Here is a 19,707-nt window from a genome sequence, read left to right on the forward strand (position 1 = left end):
TGAAGGTCCCAATATGCAGGGTTTGCCCACCTTTCTGTGCGCGCGCACACACACACACACCCCTCTACTCATGGCCCTTGTTTTTGCAGGGCTACTCTGTTCTCCTTTCTCAGAGCAGGATGGAGCTAAGCTGGTAGCCCAAAAGGAGTGCTTCCCAGCTCAGCTCTCCTCCTTTCCTAGAGGGAGGGTCCAGCAACTCCCCCCCCCCTGCTACTGCTACATGGGGCTACTGTCTTGGCATGGTCAGTGCCCCCCCAGCAAAGGAGAGGCCAGTGCCTGGGGAACATTCGTTGCAGTGGGGAAGAGACCCTTGCCAGGTGCAGGGATTGCATATGCAGATGTGGACTCCTCCCTCTGCAGATACAGACATAATTACTCTAGGAGACAGAAGAGTACCAGAAGAATGTGAAAGAAGACAACTCCTACCAGCTCTGGCCAGCATCAATAGCCAGGAGGGTATATTTAGCCTGGGGAAGAGGAAGTTAACATGATAGCTCTGTTTAAATATTTGAAGGGGTGTCAGAATGAGGATGGAGCAAGCTTGTTTTCTGCTGCTCCAGGAAAAGAGATCCCCATAAACATTAGGAAGACCCTCTTGACAGTAAGAGCTCTCCAACCATGGAGTCTCCTTCATTGGAGATTTTTAAATAGAGGATGGTTGACCCAGATGTCCCTTGGGATCTCTCCTCCAACTCTAGGGTCTTTGGTGAGGCCTCTGAATTATGGGGCAGGGGCTGTGCCAGGCGTGCCAGTGGCATCCCCTCACCCAGAAGACCACTACCACTTGGGTGCAAAGGGGGCAATCCAAGGACAGAAGGGTGGACAAGGCCGGGGCCGCTTCCTTAACACCAGGCACACAAAGGTTGCAGCACTGGCCATGTACTTACAAAACCATTTATTAAAAATAGGAACAGAAACAACACATGGAGGCACCCAGCAGCCCAAGGGAGGGAAGGGGCCACATTTCACTGACTGGCTCTGCCCCTCTTGACCTTCAACCAGAAGGAACATCTCACTGACCCTAAACCCCCCCCCCCCCAGGTGTTGCTCTGCCGGCCTGCCTTCCCCCCCACCCCCAGGGGGGATAAAGGTGCCCCATGGCCTGCAGAGAAAGGGTGAGTGCGAGTGTGAGAAGGGGCAGAGGGAGGGAGGCCGGGGGGGACCAGGAACCAACTCCTCTGGGGCTCCCTTTTCCTTAAATAACAAGACAGACCTCTCTGTGCTGTGCAAAAATTCTGTACAATTCAAGCAAAAGAAAACTCCATGCGGGGGTGGGATGGGGCTGCCGGCCGCCGGCAAAATAGTAATACTGACACAAGGCACACAGCCCCTTACCCTCGCCAGCCATGCCCCCCTCTGCCCCAAACAGTGGCACCGATTGTCTGCAGGTGACCCAGCAAAGACCAGAGACATGCCGGCGGGGGCACTGCTGGTGGCAGGGGAGGGCCGTTAGGTGGAGACTGTGACGGCCGCCATCCCCCCATTCCGCGAGTAGAGGAACTTGCTGAAGGCGTCTTCAAGTAAACAGCCCAGCCGGCCCTGATCCGCCTGCAGGAGACAGGAGAGAGGGAGGGGGCCATGAGGGCAAGGCAGCAGGAAAAGAGGGAGAGGAGGCAGGCTTGACAACCCCCCCACCAAAAAAAAGCAAGGGGGCAGGAGGGAACCCACCTCACTGATGAATCCCAGCTGGACCAATTCAGCCGCCAGCTCCTGGATGTTGTCACCTGTGGAAAGCCAAGCAGAGAGCCATGAGTGTTTGGCCCCAAGAGCCCAAGGTGGGGGCAAGAGGAGGGTACTTAGAATCATAGAATCAAGGTCCCTAATCCAGTTCAACCCCATTCTGCCATGCAGGAACTCCGAGTCAAAGCATCCCTGACTTACTGGGCAGCAGGTCACAGCTCAGGTGCCGGTTCAGTTTGTCTTCCAGTTTCAGCAGCAAAGTCAACTAGGCAGGGGGAGAGCAAAGCACAGGATCTTAGGAACCACCCACTCATAACGCTGCTGCCTCCGGACCACTTGGCGCCCCACTCCGCTCCCAGATGAGGCAGCGCTGGCAGCAGCCCCCAGCCTCCAGCCCCAGGAGGCCACCCTGCCCAGCAGCAGTACATACGTGGTGCCTGACGCCTTCCTCCACTGGTTCAATGTTGCACTGCATCAGCACCACCTGGCAGGGCAATTGGGGGAGAAAGGAGGCTGTCAGGCAGAGGAGCTCAAGAGTCTGCCCTCAGGTTGGGGGTGGCATAGGGAGGACGGAGCCACTCACTTTGCGGGTCTCCACTTCGGCTGGCTCGGGCGTTGGAGTCTTAACTGAAGGGGGCGCAATGGGGGACTTCACCACTTCCTGCTGGGGCTGCTGATGGCGGGGCAGGCCAAAGGCTGTCAGGGGATAGATGCCGTTCCTGGGGGGGGGGGGGTAGGAAGAGAGGGTCAGGGCTAAACCCCTTCCATGGAAGATGGATGGCCAGCTCACCTTTCCTCCCACCAAAGCGTAGAGCAAAGGCGGGGAGCGACCCACATTCTTACCTCACATCCTCCAGGAACTTGTCCAGTTCCAGCGCTGGCGACTGGGAGAAGCTGGGAAGAGGGAAAGGGCCAACTCAGCAAGGGAAGTGACCCCCACCCTGGCCCATCTCCCCACAAACCCTGGCAGCCTTTTCAAGAGGGGGTCCACCATCCCTCCTGGCGCGCCAGAGGAGCCTCACATCATGCGGACGCCCTCGCGGTCGGCATGGCTGATCTCTGCCAGCACCGCACTCATGTCGAGGTTCTTGGTCATTTCTTCCAGCGCGTTCTCGGGGATCATGTCTGCCAAGAGAGAAGGGTGCGTCATGGGGGCCACCTGGATGGGCCAGAAGGACCACTGCAGTGATCCTGGCACCTTTCACAGGTGTCATCTCCATATTCAAGACTTGGGCAGTCTAAGGAGGGCTGGGCCAATGAGGGCAAAGAAAGGCTGGCAGAAACAGTGTGGTGCGATGGCGCCAAAGGGCACCGAACTGGCTCCGACTGGCCCCAGAGGAGCCCAAAGGAGGGTGAGGGGGCATGGGGGCTGTCACTCAGGAATGCACAGAATCCAAAACACAGGTGGGCAGGGAGCCTCTCCCCGCTATCGTGAATGCTGTGGGTGCTGCGCCCAATCTGGGCAACCCAGCGGCCAAAGAAGATTCTGTACTCAAACAGCCCACTGGGCTCAGGGAGCAGAGGCCCCTGCTTCCTCCCAAGGGGGAGGCCAGCCTATAGGGCTGGTGGCCAGCGAATGGGCCAGGTGATGGAGGTCTGGAAACAGGATGCCTCCATGGGGGGAACTGAGAAGGTGGTGCCTGACACAGGGCTGCTGGCTCCTCCGGATCAGGGGCTGCAGCCTTTCCTCTGGGCCCCAATCCCCCACTTCCCACAGTCACCACGCAAGGGCTGCCCTGGCCCCCTCCACACTCACGCTGATGGCCCACAATGCAGTGGGCAGCCAGGAGCTTGAGGGAGGGTACTTCAAACAGGGCCTGGTGGAAAAGGAGCTCTCGGGCGGTGGGTCGCTGGCTGGGCTGGGTCTGTAGGCACTTCTGGATGAACTCCTGGGAGGGAAGGGGGGAGACAGAAGGGTAGATAGATGGCGGCCAAATCAAAGCCCCCGCTTCAAAGAGAACAAGGAAGCAGGGTCCATTTTCACCACTGCTTTTGACCAGAGTCCATCTTGGAGAGCCAAAGATCTGTGCATCTTTTCTCACGCACCATGAGAGGCAAGGACCACTGCATCCCTCCCTCTGGGCACTTGCTCCCCCCAACTTCTTCAATCACACATTCATTGGGGCGAGTCACCAGCTCAAAAATACACAAACTCTAGGCTGCAGGTTGCATTCTGGTCACTGCTTGGGTCCCGGAGGTGGAACTGAGACCAATTCTGGTCCAAGTGAAGAGAAGCCAGTTCCCAAAGCCGTCTGTCCCTGGGGTCTTACCCGCTGCAAGGGGTCCTCCAGCAGCTGGATGGCATTATTGATGGCATCCTGGGCCACGTAGGAGGACTCGCCGTTCCCCTGGATCTCCAGCACTGCCATCTGGAAGGGGAGGGTGGCAGAAGTGGGGAGAGGGTTCAGTGGGGCTTGGTCTCCCCTCCTCCAAAAGGCCCAAAGTACCAGCCCCTTCCCTGATACCAATGGCAGCCTCCTGGCCTTCAGCAGACACTCTGAAGCCGCCTTCTCCTCTTAGAAGTAGCTGCTGAGATCTCCCCTCCCTTATTATGATTAGTGTTTATTTATATAGCGCTGTAAATTTTGTATGGTGCTTTATAGTCATAAAAAACCCAACCTGCCAATGGCATACAATCTAAAATCACAACATACAAAAAATACTGTAGTAAATAAACAATTTATCCCATTAAAATAACTAAAGCCAAAAAGCAATAGATAAACAATGAACAATCTGAAACCCTTCTCTCCCTTAAAGCTCCATGCTCCACCTTGTTGCCCCTCACCCACTCCAGAGACCCAGAGAGACCCACACCATCCAAGGGACGTTTCCACTCCTCACCCCCCCAAGGGCCACCCTCTAACCCTTCCAGGAAAAGAAATGGAATGAGATGAGGGTGGTCCTCCTGCCTCTGCAAGTCCACCCCAAAAGATGAAAGACTGGGGGGCAGAAAACCCATCTCACCTCCAGTGCACACATCCCAAAGGAGTAGATGTCCACAGCGGTGGTCACATGTGCAACCTCTGTGGGGGAAGAGAACCATCTTCAGACCAGAAACAACTCCCGCCAAAACCTCCCGACCAAACTTACAACATGGGGGGGGGGGCATCCTGAGCCAACACAAGCAAACCACACGCACACACGGTCCCCTACCTCCATACTCCGGAGCAAAGAAATGCAAGTTCTTCTGCTCCTCGCGACAGGTCTTCACATGGTTATTGATGGTGTCCGGAGCAACTGTGGGGAAGGGGAGAAAGAACTGCAAGAGGTCAAGGAAGGGGGGAGGAGGAAGGGAGGAAGAGGCTATTCCCATGCACCCCCGGCCCACCTCTGCCTGCAAGGAAGCTGCTGCGGCAGGGAGCCCACCCCAGATCCACCAGGCTCCTCAAGCCAGGCAACTCCCACAGCTGAAGCGCAAGGAGGAGGCAAATTGCTCAGAATGGAGACCAGGGGAAAGAGACTCAGTGGGCTGCCCTCATTCTCCTCTTGTGTCTCCAGCCCTTCAGCAGCAAAAGTAACCCTTCCAGCAAGAGCAAACAAGGTCAGAGGAGAAGCAACACTGCAAGCACACCATGCACACGCGCACACAGATGGGCAAGTCAGGACTGTGGGAGGAAAGCTGAGGAGGCTGCTTCCCCATCCCACCACTCTCATTCCAGACAGGGCCCTGAGGTCTGCATGCGAGCCATTGCTGCTGCCTTTCCAGGCGGAGGTGCCACCCTCCAGGCAGGAAGGCAGGAAGGGGGCACCGGGAACAGGACCTAGGCAGGCGCATCCTTGCCCTCCAGGTACTTCTGGAGTGGAGGGTGAGCAGCAAGGGATCCCTCCCCTTCCTATGACCGTGGCTCACCCCCCTCAGGCCCCACTTGCACACCGCCTGCCTACACACATGCACCCCACCCCAGGCAGGGGCAGTGGTCCTGGCACCAGCGGCAGCAGCCCCACCAAGGCCCAGGCACCCTCCTGGGACAGCTGGAAGGAGAGGGGCCTGGAAGGGGTGGAGGAGCAGAGAGGGACATGTGGCGCCAAGAACCAGCCCTTCAAAATGGCCTTGATAGATTAGGAAACTGGAACATATCTAACAAAATGGTAACAAAACTTCAACCCGGAGAAATGTAAGGTTCTACAGAAAAAACAAAATGCATAGATATAGGATGGGGACACCCGACTTCACACAACATCATATGAAAGGGATCTAGGAATCCTAATAAAGCACAAGTGGAACATAAGTCAACAGTGTGATGTGGTAAATGTGATTCTAGGCTGGATCAATAGGAGTATAATATCCAGATTGATATTCTGCTTCGGTCAGGACTAACCTGAAATACTGTATACAGTTCTGAGCACCACAATTCAAAGCTACATTGACAAGCTGGAGCATGTCCAAAATGGTGAAGGGTCTGGAAAGCATAAAGCCCACTGCCCTCTGAGGAGAGATAGAGAGCTGGGGATGTTTAGCCTGAAGCAGAGTTGGTTAAGAGGTGATATGATAGCCCTGTTTAAGCATTTGAAGGGGAGGCTGGAGCAGGCTTGTTTTCTGCTGCTCCAGAGAATAGGCGACAGAGCAATGGATGCACGTTTCAGGAAAAGAGATTCCAGCTCAACATCAGGAAGAATGTCATGACAGTAAGAGCTTTTGGATAGTGAAATCCACTCCCTCGGAGACTGTGGAGGAGTCCCCTTCTTTGGAGGTCTTTAAACAGAGGCTGGATGGCCATCTGTCAGGGATGCTTTGATTGAGAGTTCCTGCATGGCAGAAGGGGTTGGACTGGATCAGGGCCCTTGGGGTCTCTTCTGACTCTATGATGCTATGATTCCTTATCTGGGAGGGAAAAGGCACAGGGACAAGTGGCGGGCCTTTTGGCCACCAAACTTTAATAAATAATAATAATAATAATAATAATAATAATAGGATTTATTGATATGCCGCCCAATCATCACTGGGAATCTGGGCAGCTTACAACAGAAGGGATAATAGATGATCCCTGCCCTCAGGCTTACAATCTAAAAAGACACGACACAAAAGGAGAAGGGAATGGTGGGGGGAAGGGGATCAGGTCCAGCATTCTTCTCTCCTTCTGAGGCCTGGACCAAGGCAGATGGACTGGAGGGAGGGCTTTTTCATAATCGAGGCCCGATGGCGTTGAGCCTGTCCTTTCGCTCCCTCCCAGGCCAGAGGATGACAGTTGCAAGGAGGGAGGGGAGAGCTCTTCCTCTTCAGGCCCGATGGCGATGGCGTTGGGCCTGTCCTTTTGCTCCCTCCCAGGCCAGAGGATGACAGTTGGAAGGAGGGAGGGGAGAGCTCTTCCTCTTCAGGCCCGATGGCGATGGCGTTGGGCCTGTCCTTTTGCTCCCTCCCAGGCCAGAGGATGACAGTTGGAAGGAGGGAGGGGAGAGCTCTTCCTCTTCAGGCCTGATGGCGATGGCGTTGGGCCTGTCCTTTTGCTCCCTCCCAGGCCAGAGGATGACAGTTGCAAGGAGGGAGGGGAGAGCTCTTCCTCTTCAGGCCCGATGGCGATGGCGTTGGGCCTGTCCTTTTGCTCCCTCCCAGGCCAGAGGATGACAGTTGGAAGGAGAGAGGGGAGGGCTCTTCCTCTTCAGGCCCGATGGCGATGGCGTTGGGCCTGTCCTTTCGCTCCCTCCCAGGCCAGAGGATGACAGTTGGAAGGAGAGAGGGGAGGGCTCTTCCTCTTCAGGCCCGATGGCGATGGCGTTGGGCCTGTCCTTTCGCTCCCTCCTAGGCCAGAGGATGACAGTTGGAAGGAGGGAGGGGAGAGCTCTTCCTCTTCAGGCCCGATGGCGATGGCGTTGGGCCTGTCCTTTTGCTCCCTCCCAGGCCAGAGGATGACAGTTGGAAGGAGGGAGGGGAGAGCTCTTCCTCTTCAGGCCCGATGGCGATGGCGTTGGGCCTGTCCTTTTGCTCCCTCCCAGGCCAGAGGATGACAGTTGCAAGGAGGGAGGGGAGAGCTCTTCCTCTTCAGGCCCGATGGCGATGGCGTTGGGCCTGTCCTTTTGCTCCCTCCCAGGCCAGAGGATGACAGTTGGAAGGAGAGAGGGGAGGGCTCTTCCTCTTCAGGCCCGATGGCGATGGCGTTGGGCCTGTCCTTTCGCTCCCTCCCAGGCCAGAGGATGACAGTTGGAAGGAGAGAGGGGAGGGCTCTTCCTCTTCAGGCCCGATGGCGATGGCGTTGGGCCTGTCCTTTCGCTCCCTCCCAGGCCAGAGGATGACAGTTGGAAGGAGGGAGGGCAGAGCTCTTCCTCTTCAGGCCCGATGGCGTTGGGCCTGTCCTTTCGCTCCCTCCCAGGCCAGAGGATGACAGTTGGAAGGAGGGAGGGGAGAGCTCTTCCTCTTCAGGCCCAATGGCGATGGCGTTGGGCCTGTCCTTTCGCTCCCTCCCAGGCCAGAGGGTGACAGTTGGAAGGAGGGAGGGGAGAGCTCTTCCTCTTCAGGCCCGATGGCGATGGCGTTGGGCCTGTCCTTTCACTCCCTCCCAGGCCAGAGGATGACAGTTGGAAGGAGGGAGGGCAGAGCTCTTCCTCTTCAGGCCCGATGGCGATGGCGTTGGGCCTGTCCTTTCGCTCCCTCCTAGGCCAGAGGATGACAGTTGCAAGGAGGGAGGGGAGAGCTCTTCCTCTTCAGGCCCGATGGCGATGGCGTTGGGCCTGTCCTTTCGCTCCCTCCTAGGCCAGAGGATGACAGTTGCAAGGAGGGAGGGCAGAGCTCTTCCTCTTCAGGCCCGATGGCGATGGCGTTGGGCCTGTCCTTTCGCTCCCTCCCAGGCCAGAGGATGACAGTTGGAAGGAGGGAGGGGAGAGCTCTTCCTCTTCAGGCCCAATGGCGATGGCGTTGGGCCTGTCCTTTCGCTCCCTCCCAGGCCAGAGGATGACAGTTGGAAGGAGGGAGGGGAGAGCTCTTCCTCTTCAGGCCAGATGGCGATGGCGTTGGGCCTGTCCTTTCGCTCCCTCCCAGGCCAGAGGATGACAGTTGGAAGGAGGGAGGGGAGAGCTCTTCCTCTTCAGGCCCGATGGCGATGGCGTTGGGCCTGTCCTTTCGCTCCCTCCCAGGCCAGAGGATGACAGTTAGAAGGAGGGAGGGGAGAGCTCTTCCTCTTCAGGCCCGATGGCGTTGGGCCTGTCCTTTCGCTCCCTCCTAGGCCAGAGGATGACAGTTGCAAGGAGGGAGGGCAGAGCTCTTCCTCTTCAGGCCTGATGGCGATGGCGTTGGGCCTGTCCTTTCGCTCCCTCCCAGGCCAGAGGATGACAGTTGGAAGGAGGGATGGGAGAGCTCTTCCTCTTCAGGCCCAATGGCGATGGCGTTGGGCCTGTCCTTTCGCTCCCTCCCAGGCCAGAGGATGACAGTTGGAAGGAGGGAGGGGAGAGCTCTTCCTCTTCAGGCCCGATGGCATTGGGCCTGTCCTTTCGCTCCCTCCTAGGCCAGAGGATGGCAGTTGCAAGGAGGGAGGGGAGAGCTCTTCCTCTTCAGGCCCGATGGCGATGGCGTTGGGCCTGTCCTTTCGCTCCCTCCCAGGCCAGAGGATGACAGTTGGAAGGAGGGAGGGGAGGGCTCTTACAGCCCGCAGGGCCAGTGGCCATGGAGTGGTGGGGGTTGTAAGCCAAGACCCTTGGAGGGCTAACAGGGGCTCCCAGCCCTTCATCAGGAGAAATCAACACACGTCCACCAGCCCAACGCTTTGGCCAGCCCAAGGGGGAGATGGGAGTGGACACTGCGCTGGTTCTGACCCACAGATACCTTCCCATTACTCTGCCAGCACCACCAGCAAGACATCAGGGCAGGAACCGGATGGCAAGGAGGCTGAAGATCAAGAGAGGGCTGAGAAGCCAAAGGTAGGGCATCAGACGATGGTAGAAGGTGGTAGGTGGCCAGCAGGCGGCAGAAGGCACCCTACAGCTAGTGAACAGGAAGTCACTTCCAGCGATGGGCTGAAGTGCTGGCACTTGATGAGTCTCCTAGTCAAACTGCAGCCTAAAGGCCACTTTCAGGTGCCTCAGGAGGGACTCCATCTGCATTGCACAGACTGACCCCTCTTTGCTTCTCCCGGCCCTTAGACAGCAGTATCTTTTGCTTTCAGCAAAAATCTGACCAGACCTTGACAGTAGACAGGTGAGACTGCCAAAGAGAGAGCAGTATTCCTGTTCACATGAGCTCTCTCCCTTCTTTCCTTGCTCTTAGTAAATGAAAGTCCAGACACGCATCAGGAGAAGAAAGCACAAATCCTTCAGGCTCTGGTTCTGTTTCAAGAGCTGTTCAGAATAACACCACCCAACTTTTCAGAGATTAACTATTTGCAGTTACAGGACAGGATGCAACCATGGCCCAAGAGTGTCTGGTCAGGCCACTAGCTCTGGTTTCTTCTCCTGGAAATCATGGGGCTTATGCCATAAGAGATGATGTAGAGATTGCTGGGAGAGTTCTCTGCCACTGGATGGGGGTTGCTTTCAGGAGCAGTGATCCTGGCACCTCATCGCAGGGAGACTCAGAGACTTGTGTTTTTATTTTAGGAGTATTCCCTTCATCCACCAACCTATGTTTAGATGCCAAGACCTATTAATCATTTTATAACAATAAAATAATCTCCTTCTTGAAGCATACCATGGTGTCAGATGTCTGGTTTCCATGAATCCCGCCTTTCAAACAGCAGGACCAGTGTCTTGGTGCCTAAGGCTTCAGCTAGCTTCCCTTCCCTGCCTGGACTTTCCTACAAGGTGTATGTGCAACTGTGCACACGTTTGTGTGCTGGCTGCAGCATACACAACACACTGCTGGGTCCCTTCTTTATGGAAAAGGTCTCCTCAAGAGGACCCTGACTGCCGTCCATCCACCCCAGCAGCCCTTCTTTGCCCAGCTAGCTGGCAGCTCCTGCTCTTCCTGCCACCCACCCTCCAAGAAAGATGTCTCTGGACCACAGAAAGGTCTTCCACACCAGCCTTTGAAAAACATGTGGCAAGCAGCTCCTTTCCCCCAGCTCATGGTTGCATGGATCCAGCCACAATTGCCAGCTAATTGCCAAGAATCAAAATGTGTTTCCTATTCCAACATTAGGATGAATGCCCTGACAGTAAGGGCTGTTCGACAGTGGAACACACTTCCTCAATGGAGAGTGGTGGAGTCTCCATCCTTGGAGGTCTTGAAGCAGAGGCTGGATGGCCATCTGTCAGAGGTGTTTTCATTGTGTATTCCTGCATGGCAGAATGGGGTTGGACTGGATCAGGGTCCTTGGGGTCCCTTCCAACTCTATGATTTATTCTATGATTTTATGATACTGCTAGTATTTCAATTTTTCACAAAAGCTGCCCAGTTCTAAAAACATGGTGAGATTCTCTAGCCAGCATCAGGTAGCGATCCGGCTCAGTCAATGAGGAAGGCACCTGGCATTCTGTGGTCCCTCTGACGCCACTGCAGGTATGGTGGATCCAGGTTTTCAAGATCCTATGTGGAGCTTCTTTCCCATCACTCCGACTCAGGTGACATACTTTCTTAGTTTCTGAGGCCTTGTTCTGCTTCAGCGAGAGGGAAACCCCAAACTCCCACCCAGTGCCTGCAACACACACTTGCTCTCCATGGAGCCTGGTGCCTTGCAGCGGGGCAAAACGTGCTCTTGCTGCATGTAAGCCCATCTGCCAAAAGCGCAGCCATGCAGCACCAGCAGCCGCAGGGCAGAGGAGAGACCCCCGGAGCCCCATCCCCCCTGCCTCCACCACCCCATTACTTGCCGCTTCGCTGCTGCAGCTGCCCCCGCTGCCTCTCCTCTGGACCCAGGTCTGGTCTGGCATCCACCTATGCCACTGCCCTGAGAGCGCCTTGGCCATCTGACCCAACGCCTTCCTCCCTGGCCAAAGTGGAGGTGCTCCTTGGTCCTTATTCAGCAGAGGGAGGGTAGGTGACTGGCCACAAGACGGGCACCCCAGCACTCTCTCCTGATGGCCATTGTCTTTGGCCCACACTCTTATTAGCAGGAGCCCCTCATCTTTTCCTCCCAAACCCTCTTTCTGCCAGCAGCCAACCAGCAAAGGGGCCTTTGCCAAACAGTCCTACAGGCAAGCTCTGCCCAGGGCAATGTCGCTTGAGGAAGAGAGGAGGGTCATGGGTGGAGGCAGCCATTTCATCCTATGGACCAAGCACCTGCCCTTCAATCCAACTGGCACTCGCAAATGCTGCTCCTCCAGCAAAGGGGAGGTAGCAGGCCGAGCACACAGCCACAGCAGAGCGGGGGGGGGGGGGGGGGGATTGAAACCCAGCCCTCTTCCTTGTTCAGCCACACACACACACCTCAATCACACCAGCTCTTCTGCAGAAGACAAAAGCAAGCAGCAAGCCAGATCTGGCCCAGCAGGAAGGAGGCAATAGCAGCAGCAGCAGCAATTCCCCAGCAGACAAGATTAGCCTGGGCTGCATGCGGGAAGCAGCATGCACCGGGGCAGCAGAAAAGAAGATAGCGCCCCCACCACCTGCCCCACGGAAGGGAACAGCACACCTAGGCTAGAAAGATATTGGAGGGGGGGGAGAGTCAAGACACACCAGCCTCACAAGCAAGAGACTGGGGGGGGGGGAGAGTTCTCTACATGTATTTAATACATATATGTGTAGCTAGGTATGTATTCAATTTGAGAAAGTCACGCCACAGAGCAGAGAGACACTGGCTCACCGTTAGCAAAAATCCTGTGAAAGACTGTGGGCAAGAAAGAGAGAAAGAGGGAGGGAAAACAGAGAAAGAGGCACCCCATAAGTGGGAAACTAAATGAGGAAGGATCTGGCCCAGGAGAGGAGCCAGGAAGAAGCAGCCCTCCATTGCCTTCCCCAGGACTCCACAGGCAGCCCCTCATGCTCCTGACCTGTGGGAACCTCCTGGGCAGCCCTACCTGCTGCTGAGACTGCAGCAAGACCCCCCCCCCCAATGCCATGGAGCTGCAAGTGAGTTGGGGGAGAGATGGGGAAGCACCCAGCTCTCCCAGCTGTTTTGGCTTCCAGAGGAATAAATAGCAGGAACACCTGGGGGAAGGTGAGGCAGGGGAAGAGGAGGCGGAAGGTCCCCCCATCTCACACTACGGCAAGCGCACATGATCCACCCACTCCCAAAATGGGGTAGGGGGGGGCAGTTTGCTCCTCAGCTGCCCCAAGGAGAACACAACACCTGCCCTGGCAACCCCCAAGGGGCACCAGGAGATTATGGAGGAGACCAAATCATTCCCAGGGGGCCCAATCCAAAACCTATGCCCAGCTACCTAACCATCCAAGCATTCATGGGACATCAGTGTGGGCTTTCAGGGATTTCAGACTGACTCAGAGACCAGAGGCTGACACCACCAGTGCCCAAATCCACAACAGGAGGGGCACCCAGGACTCTGCCTGCCCCGCTCAGACCTGACCGCTGGTCCCTGGACACTGCTGGTTTCCACTGGAGACAGAACAGCGAGGGGCAGCAGAAAGCCAGCCAAGGGTCTCCTGGGGGAATACTCCCCCTGCTTGAGTTCCTGAAGGTCTGCCCCCCCGCTCATCAGCCAGCCAGCCTCCTCTTCTTCTCTGCCTGGAAGTGCTGCTCTCCGCTTCTACCACTAGCTCCAATGAGGACTTCCTCCTGTCTCCTGGATTCTCATCTGACCCCAGGGCAGCAAGACCCGCACTCCCTCAAGGGCTGCCAGGGCCTCCTCAAAGCAACAGACAGATCCTGTGTCCAGGTGCCACTCGGCAGGCCCTGTGCCTCTGTGGCTGCTCTTGATACGGGGTTCTGTGTTGCTTGTTACACCGAACTGAGAGGAGAAGGGAAGGGAAGGGAAGGGAAGGAAGAGGTGTCCTCCAGGAAATGGTTCCAAGAAGTGGCAGAAGCACCATGTGAGGCACTAGGACCAACACACAAACACAGTCACTGTGGCTGCTCCGGGAACCTGGGCCACATCCAAGGTGCTGCTGCTGGCCGTGCCAAGGCCACCAAGATGCTGCATGGATGGAGGACAGCCAGGGGAGACTCTTCTTCTGCACAAGGCTGGGTATCCCGACATGGGCTGTTCCCACTTGGAACCGGCATCTGGGCTGTGCGGCTTGAGATCTCAGTTTGGTATCCTAGAAACTCTCATCTGTGCCCCTGCAGCACCACAAGGACAGGGCTGGGGCCTGCCTGCCCCACTAAGCCCAAGTGAGGCTGTGAGGCCGGAAGAGGGTCCCTCCCTCTGGAAAGGTTCGGCCAGGGATGGCTCTCTGGGAAACTCTGGAAGCAGCTGCCATTCCGCCTAGGGAAGGCTCCTCTTCTCCTGCTGACGCAGCTGCCACCCAGGCAAGGGGGCACAGAATCCAAGGCTCAGAAGCCACATGCCCTGCCACCTCCTCTTCACAAGCCACGTGACGTGCATCTTGCAAGGGAACTGCAGCCCTCTGGCGGCTGCTGAACTGCAGCTCACATCATCCCCTACCATTGGCCATGCTAGCTGAGGTCAATAGGACTTTGAGTCCAACAGTGACTGAGGAAGAGGCACAGGTGCCCCATCCCTCTCTCAGCCGAATCTCTTCCCCAGAGGGATAACAAAGCCCCTCCTTCCTCATCCACTGACTTCTCACTTTCAGAAACGTCCAGCGTCTCCTTTCAATTAAAATTTATGTGGATGTTTATGCAATTCACAAAATCTCCAAAGCAAATTATAACACCCCAATCTCATTTTTAAAAGGAAAATAAGATGTAAAACCAGCAAGTAAAGAAGCAAAAAAACCACAGAGCAATTTTTGAAGACAGGTGTTCCCTGTACAGGACATAAGGAGCTGACCTTGGCTCACTGCTCCATACTGGGATGGCGCACACACACTGAGCAACCAAGATGAGCCTCCAGGCTGAGGCACCTGTGATGGCAGAATCACAGAATCATAGAGTTGGAAGAGACCACAAGAGCCATCCAGTCCAATCCCATTCTGCCATGCAGGAACTCACAATCAAAGCATCCCCAAAAGATGGCCATCCAGCCTCTGTTTAGACTTCCAAAGAAGGAGACTTCACCAAAATCTCCAAGTGAGTGTCTTCCATTGTCAAACAGTTCTTGCTGGAATCTCTTTTCCTGGAGCTTGCATCCATTGTTCCATTTCTTAGTCTCTGGAGCAGCAGAAAAAAAGCTTGCTCTCTCAATATGACATCCTTTCAAATATTTAAACAGGGCTATCATCTCACATCTTCTCTTCTCCAGGCTAGACATACCCAGCTCCCCAAGTTGTTCCTCACAGGGCATGGTTTCCAGACCCTTGACCATTTTAGTTGCCTTCCTTTGAACACGCTCCAGTCTCACAACATTCTTTTTGAATTGTGGTGCCCAGAACTGGACACAGTATTCCAGATTCATGTTCAACTTGTGGTCTACTTGGACTCCTAGACCCCTTTCACATATATAAGTCTTCTTAAGCCAAGCATCCCCCATCCTGTATCTATGCATTTCATTTTTTCCGTCCTAAGAGGAGCATATTTCTCTTTGTTGAATTTCATTTTGTTACCTTTGGGCCAGCTTTCTAGTCTATTCAGGTCATTTTGAATTTTGATCCTGTGGCCTCTTCCTCTTTGGAGCAAGGCCTTCAAAGAGAAGCTGGGTGGGTATCTTCTTTCAGGAGGGCTTTGGCTGCATGTTCCTTCCCACTCTGTGACTCCATGATTCCAGCTCCTTTATAGGGTACATCTCTGCTAATGAGTGTCCCACTCTCTTTCAGTCCATGGCTTCTCCTCAATGATTCTAAAGTCTGCAGTGGCCAGACAGAGAAACCACCTTATTCCGTGGCTCCATACAAATGACATGGTGGTTGGGGTGTGGAGAAGGAGGAGGTGGAGACAGCCTCAAGGATGGGACCCCCCCCTTCATCGCTAACCCTCTGAGAATGGCACAGCCAAGAGCAACACGCAACAGCCTCTGTAGGGGCACACAGAGACACAGAAGGCCAAGACCAAAGGATGGCCAGATCCCCCTCTCCCTCTCTCCAGAACCCTGGACTGAGTGCTTTGTCAAAGCTACAGTGGGGGGGGGGGAGACAGAAGCCACCCAGCACACAGGGACCCCCACCCTTCCACCCAGAGGCCAACTGCCAGGGCAAGAGAACAACACTCTGACCCATCCAGATTCAAAGCAGGAAGCAAACGCGACTGGAGTGGCAGCCTGCAGTGGTGGCAAAGGAGGTGGCACAGGAAGCAGCAGTGGCACGACAACCACTGGGAGGGAGGAGTCTCAGGAGGTTTCCAAAGGTCAGCAGCAGCTGCTCCAGAGAGAGGAGCTGGGGCTCAGGGGCCCCCAAGCCAGGTGGCGGGAGAAATGCCCTGGATTCTGGGCCCTCTCACCTTCCTTTTCTCCCCCGAAAAGGAAGCCTCTCCCAAGCAAGGCAGGCAAAGTGTGGGACAGGGCTGGTCAAAGAGGGATCCACAGCCTCCACGCTTCTTCAGATCACCAGCCAACTCTGGCACAGAGCCATCTTACCTGAACCAATCTTGATCAGTCCATTATGCTGGATAAAGATCGTGTCGCACGTCAAGTTACCATGGATGATGGGAGGGTCACAGGAATGAAGGTAACTGAGAAGGCAACACAGGAAAATGAGCAAAGCGACAACAATGAAGAAACCCTTGCTTGTTGCTTTCAGGGACCTCAAAGGAACAGCCCCCCACAGCCCCCCGCCACCGCAGGTCAGAGCAGAAGCTCACTGACTGTGACAGGAAGGTCACACAGAAGACCAAGTCACCCTGCAGCCCCTCACTTCCTGGAAACCACCAAGACCCACTAGAGGGGCAAAACGCACATGCCCCTCCATCCCACTGAGGGTCTGGACAGCCCTGCCTGGGCTTCTTTGGACACCCCCCCCTTCCAGCTCCTGCAGTCACCAGACACCCAACACTACCCTCCCATTCCCTCCCTCCCATGCAAAGTCACCTACCTGAGGGCAGAAAGGATCTGGGTGCACCAGCGTTTCCAGGCCTGCAATACAATCCAAGGAGAACACCCCCCCCCCGACAAGACTAAGCAATTCCAGCAGGGTCCAGGCCCTGTTTAACCAGGGGGTGTGTGGCTTCCTTGCCCTCACCCAACTCTGGGAGAAGGACCCTGATCCCCTCCCAGTCACTGAGGAAGCGAAAGAGGCACAAAGCACCTGTGGGCCAGGTGCCAACGCACTCCTTCTCCTGGCCTCCAGAGATGATGGGGGAGGGGGTTCCTGGCAGGTAGAGAGGACACAGCTTCAGGGGTGCCCTGGAATGGAGGCATGACTCTGGTGGTGGGAGTCAGCCTCATTGGGGGAAGGAGAGAGGGAGGACTCACCTTCTCATTCATGGTCTTGTGATTTTTCTTTGTTTTCTTCAAAAACTGCTTCAGGCTGCCAGAAGACATGTACTCTGTGATGAAGATGACCTGGGAAGGGAGGAGGAAGACTCTGTGCCTGTCTGACATATCCACAATGTGTGCGGGTGGGGGGGGGCACCAGAACTGGCCTGGCTGGACTTACTCTGGCCTTGTTCTCCTTCACGTCAGCCCAGTACTTGTGGAATTTGACAATGTTCAGGTGCTCCAGCTGGATCAGGTTGTCAAAAACAGCTTTCACTTTTTCCTGTGGCAGTGGTGGGGCAAAGCACATGAAGGTGACCACTTGCACAGGGGAGAGGGCTGAGACACAACCTCAAGCCACCCACACACCCCTCAGGCCCAGCTACCCACCCCTATGAGTGAATGGAGGCTTCTGTGGGAGTGAAATCACACTTGCCAGAAAGCTGGTCAGCAACGGACAGAAGAGCTCCCACCCACCTGCCTCAGGCTCACCCACCTCCTGCAGTTTAAAGTTCTTGCGCTCCGAGAACTGGACCTCATTCCATACTACTTCCACCCCTTCCTCTGTATCCATGGCCAGGTAGGCACTATCGATGCCAGGAACATTGCGTTGATTCACCTGGATGGAGACCAAAGGAAAGCTAAGTGGAGATGAAGGAAAGTGACCAGGGAAGCAGCCTTTCTGTCCTCAGCAGCTGGGTGAGGCACTGGAGGAATCCCAGGTAGCCGCTCCCTCCCCTCCAGCCAGGTCTGTGAAACCTGGAACGAGTCAGTGGGGAAAACTGGTCACGTCAGATTCAAAAGATGCCAAGGAATGATGGAAAGAGGATGGTGCCAAGTCAGGAAAACAGGAATTGCTGGGTTGCAACTCCCATCAGCCCTACTAGCCAGTACAGCCAAACGTAAGGAATGATGGCAGGTGCAGTCCATTCAGAAGGCCAAAGACACCACATCCCTGGCTTAAGGACTGCTTGAATTTGCTTTTTTACTATTGCATTTCCGTTGACTATGATACTGTTTGTCAACTGCACTGATTTTAAAAAAACACCAAATACAGAACAGAAGAAGAATACAGTAGAAAAGCAGAATAAACACTAGATTCTCAACTGAGCTTCTCAGAGGGGAGGCTGAAGCCCTGGGTCAGCTAAAGGGAACAAGTTCAATGGCTTACTGACAACTCACCATTAACAACTCACCAGGTCTGGGAAGTTCTAAAGTGAAGCAGATTGACTTTTTAGAAGGGCCAACTTGTCCCTATAACTGTCTCTGGGACAAGAAAGCCCTCAACATAGCCAGGTTTGCAAAGGAGCTCCAGAGCGTCCCAGCCAACATGGTCCCTGAGGGGCGAAGGTCGTGGTGAGGGCTTCCACCAGTCCCTTGCCTCTGCCACCAATGTGTGGCCTTCTTCCTGAACTCCCGCTGTGGCCACCAAGCATGTAGACCTTCTAAATGCCCTGGCGGTTCCTGAGGGAGAACCGCAGGAGGGATTATTCATTTGATCTCCCCACCGCACACCAGCACCCTCAATTAGCTGCTGCCAGCACAGAGATCATGCTTGAGTCTGAACTCAAGCTTTCCAATACTCCTTATGTAACATTCCCAGAAACACACGTGTGTAGCGCAAAAACAATTTAGTCTGAGCAGAAAGTGAACATAACATCAGCCATTACTTCCTTAAGCAGACTGAGCTCCTGACCAACACCAACACTCCCTCCCATCTCCCGCACTCTCCTTCATATCCCAAGTAACTCTGACCCTGACTAACTCTCCAAACATCTCTAGCTCCTCAATCTAACTGCCATACACACCAGCCTTTGTTTCAATGATGGGAGAGTCAGAGCCCGACTGCCCAGCCCAGACATTAGGTTTGTAAAGCCACGTCCTTCAGCTCAGGAGGATTACCAAGAAGCCGCTTCAGCACCTGGCAGCCTCCCTGACTCCAAGACTTTCTGGGTATCGCCAGCTGAGGAATCACAGACTCATAGAATTGGAAGAGACCACAAGGGCCATCCAGTCCAACCCCCTTCTGCCATGCAGGAAATCCAAATCAAAGCATCCCCGACAGATGGCCACCCAGCCTCTGCTTAAAGACCTCCAAAGGAAACTGGACAGGAGGCCAGGGGCATGGAGGTCATTTGCCCACCGCCCGTCTGGGAAGCTCCCACCAGCTGCAGATGTTGGAAAATGAGATTCATCCTGTGGGCAAGAGAAAGGTAAGTGGGCAGAGCCCTGTCCTGTGAAGGGCCTTGCCGGTGGTGCAGAGTGGGAGGTGGCTGGAGATGCTTCATGCAGGTCCATCTGCCACCAGCCCACAGGCTGCTGCTGCTGCCCTGCAGAGATGGGGGAGTAGCCTCTCCTTAACATGCTTAAGCACCAGCAGGCAGCTTTGAGGGAAAGGAAGCAGCAACTCCTGAACCGTGACTCTCCAACTACTACACAAACACACATACCCAAGGCAGAAGCAACAGCAGCCACATGGGCAAGGAGGGATAACAAGGAGGAAAGGGTCAGAGGGAGAAGGGGGCCACATTTCACCCACAGTTGAGATCTTTGTGCCGAGATCATGTCAGGACAAAGAGAGGGCTGCATGGGCTATGAAGAAGACCCCTCTCCTCAGTCACATCAGGAGAGATGCTAAAACAAGGCCAGTAGCCCAGCTTGGCCCAGACAAAACGCCTGGGAGTAGTAGAAGCCCGGGTGGCACAGTGGTTAGATGCCTGTACTCCAGCCACTCACTCAAAA

General features: G+C 55.2%; 1 protein-coding gene across 2 annotated transcripts in view; it reads right to left on the bottom strand.

The window, feature by feature from the left end:
• Window positions 1-878: 878 nt before the first annotated feature.
• The window catches only part of LOC149310267 (nuclear receptor-binding protein-like), a 33,053-nt gene continuing 14,224 nt past the window's right edge, over window positions 879-19,707 (bottom strand). Inside the window, exons 2-18 of one of the 2 annotated variants that reach the window (XM_089528611.1) lie at window positions 17,462-17,584; window positions 17,147-17,248; window positions 16,963-17,052; window positions 16,583-16,623; window positions 16,129-16,223; window positions 12,345-12,368; window positions 4,834-4,917; window positions 4,645-4,703; window positions 3,951-4,049; window positions 3,437-3,569; window positions 2,703-2,805; window positions 2,524-2,574; window positions 2,264-2,399; window positions 2,111-2,164; window positions 1,882-1,945; window positions 1,669-1,724; window positions 879-1,548 (exon numbers count right to left, since the gene is read on the bottom strand). In XM_089528611.1, the coding sequence (XP_089384737.1) occupies window positions 1,450-1,548; window positions 1,669-1,724; window positions 1,882-1,945; window positions 2,111-2,164; window positions 2,264-2,399; window positions 2,524-2,574; window positions 2,703-2,805; window positions 3,437-3,569; window positions 3,951-4,049; window positions 4,645-4,703; window positions 4,834-4,917; window positions 12,345-12,368; window positions 16,129-16,223; window positions 16,583-16,623; window positions 16,963-17,052; window positions 17,147-17,248; window positions 17,462-17,584 (1,413 nt within the window). In that variant the 3' untranslated portion in view covers window positions 879-1,449. The remainder of the gene's footprint in view (window positions 1,549-1,668; window positions 1,725-1,881; window positions 1,946-2,110; window positions 2,165-2,263; window positions 2,400-2,523; window positions 2,575-2,702; window positions 2,806-3,436; window positions 3,570-3,950; window positions 4,050-4,644; window positions 4,704-4,833; window positions 4,918-12,344; window positions 12,369-16,128; window positions 16,224-16,582; window positions 16,624-16,962; window positions 17,053-17,146; window positions 17,249-17,461; window positions 17,585-19,707) is intronic. The other variant, XM_089528612.1, reaches the window with a different exon arrangement.

Source organism: Sceloporus occidentalis, unplaced genomic scaffold (assembly GCF_023333645.1).
Source record: "Sceloporus occidentalis isolate IW3139 unplaced genomic scaffold, rSceOcc1.0.p SCAF_6, whole genome shotgun sequence".
Classification (NCBI taxonomy): Eukaryota; Metazoa; Chordata; class Lepidosauria; order Squamata; family Phrynosomatidae; genus Sceloporus; species Sceloporus occidentalis.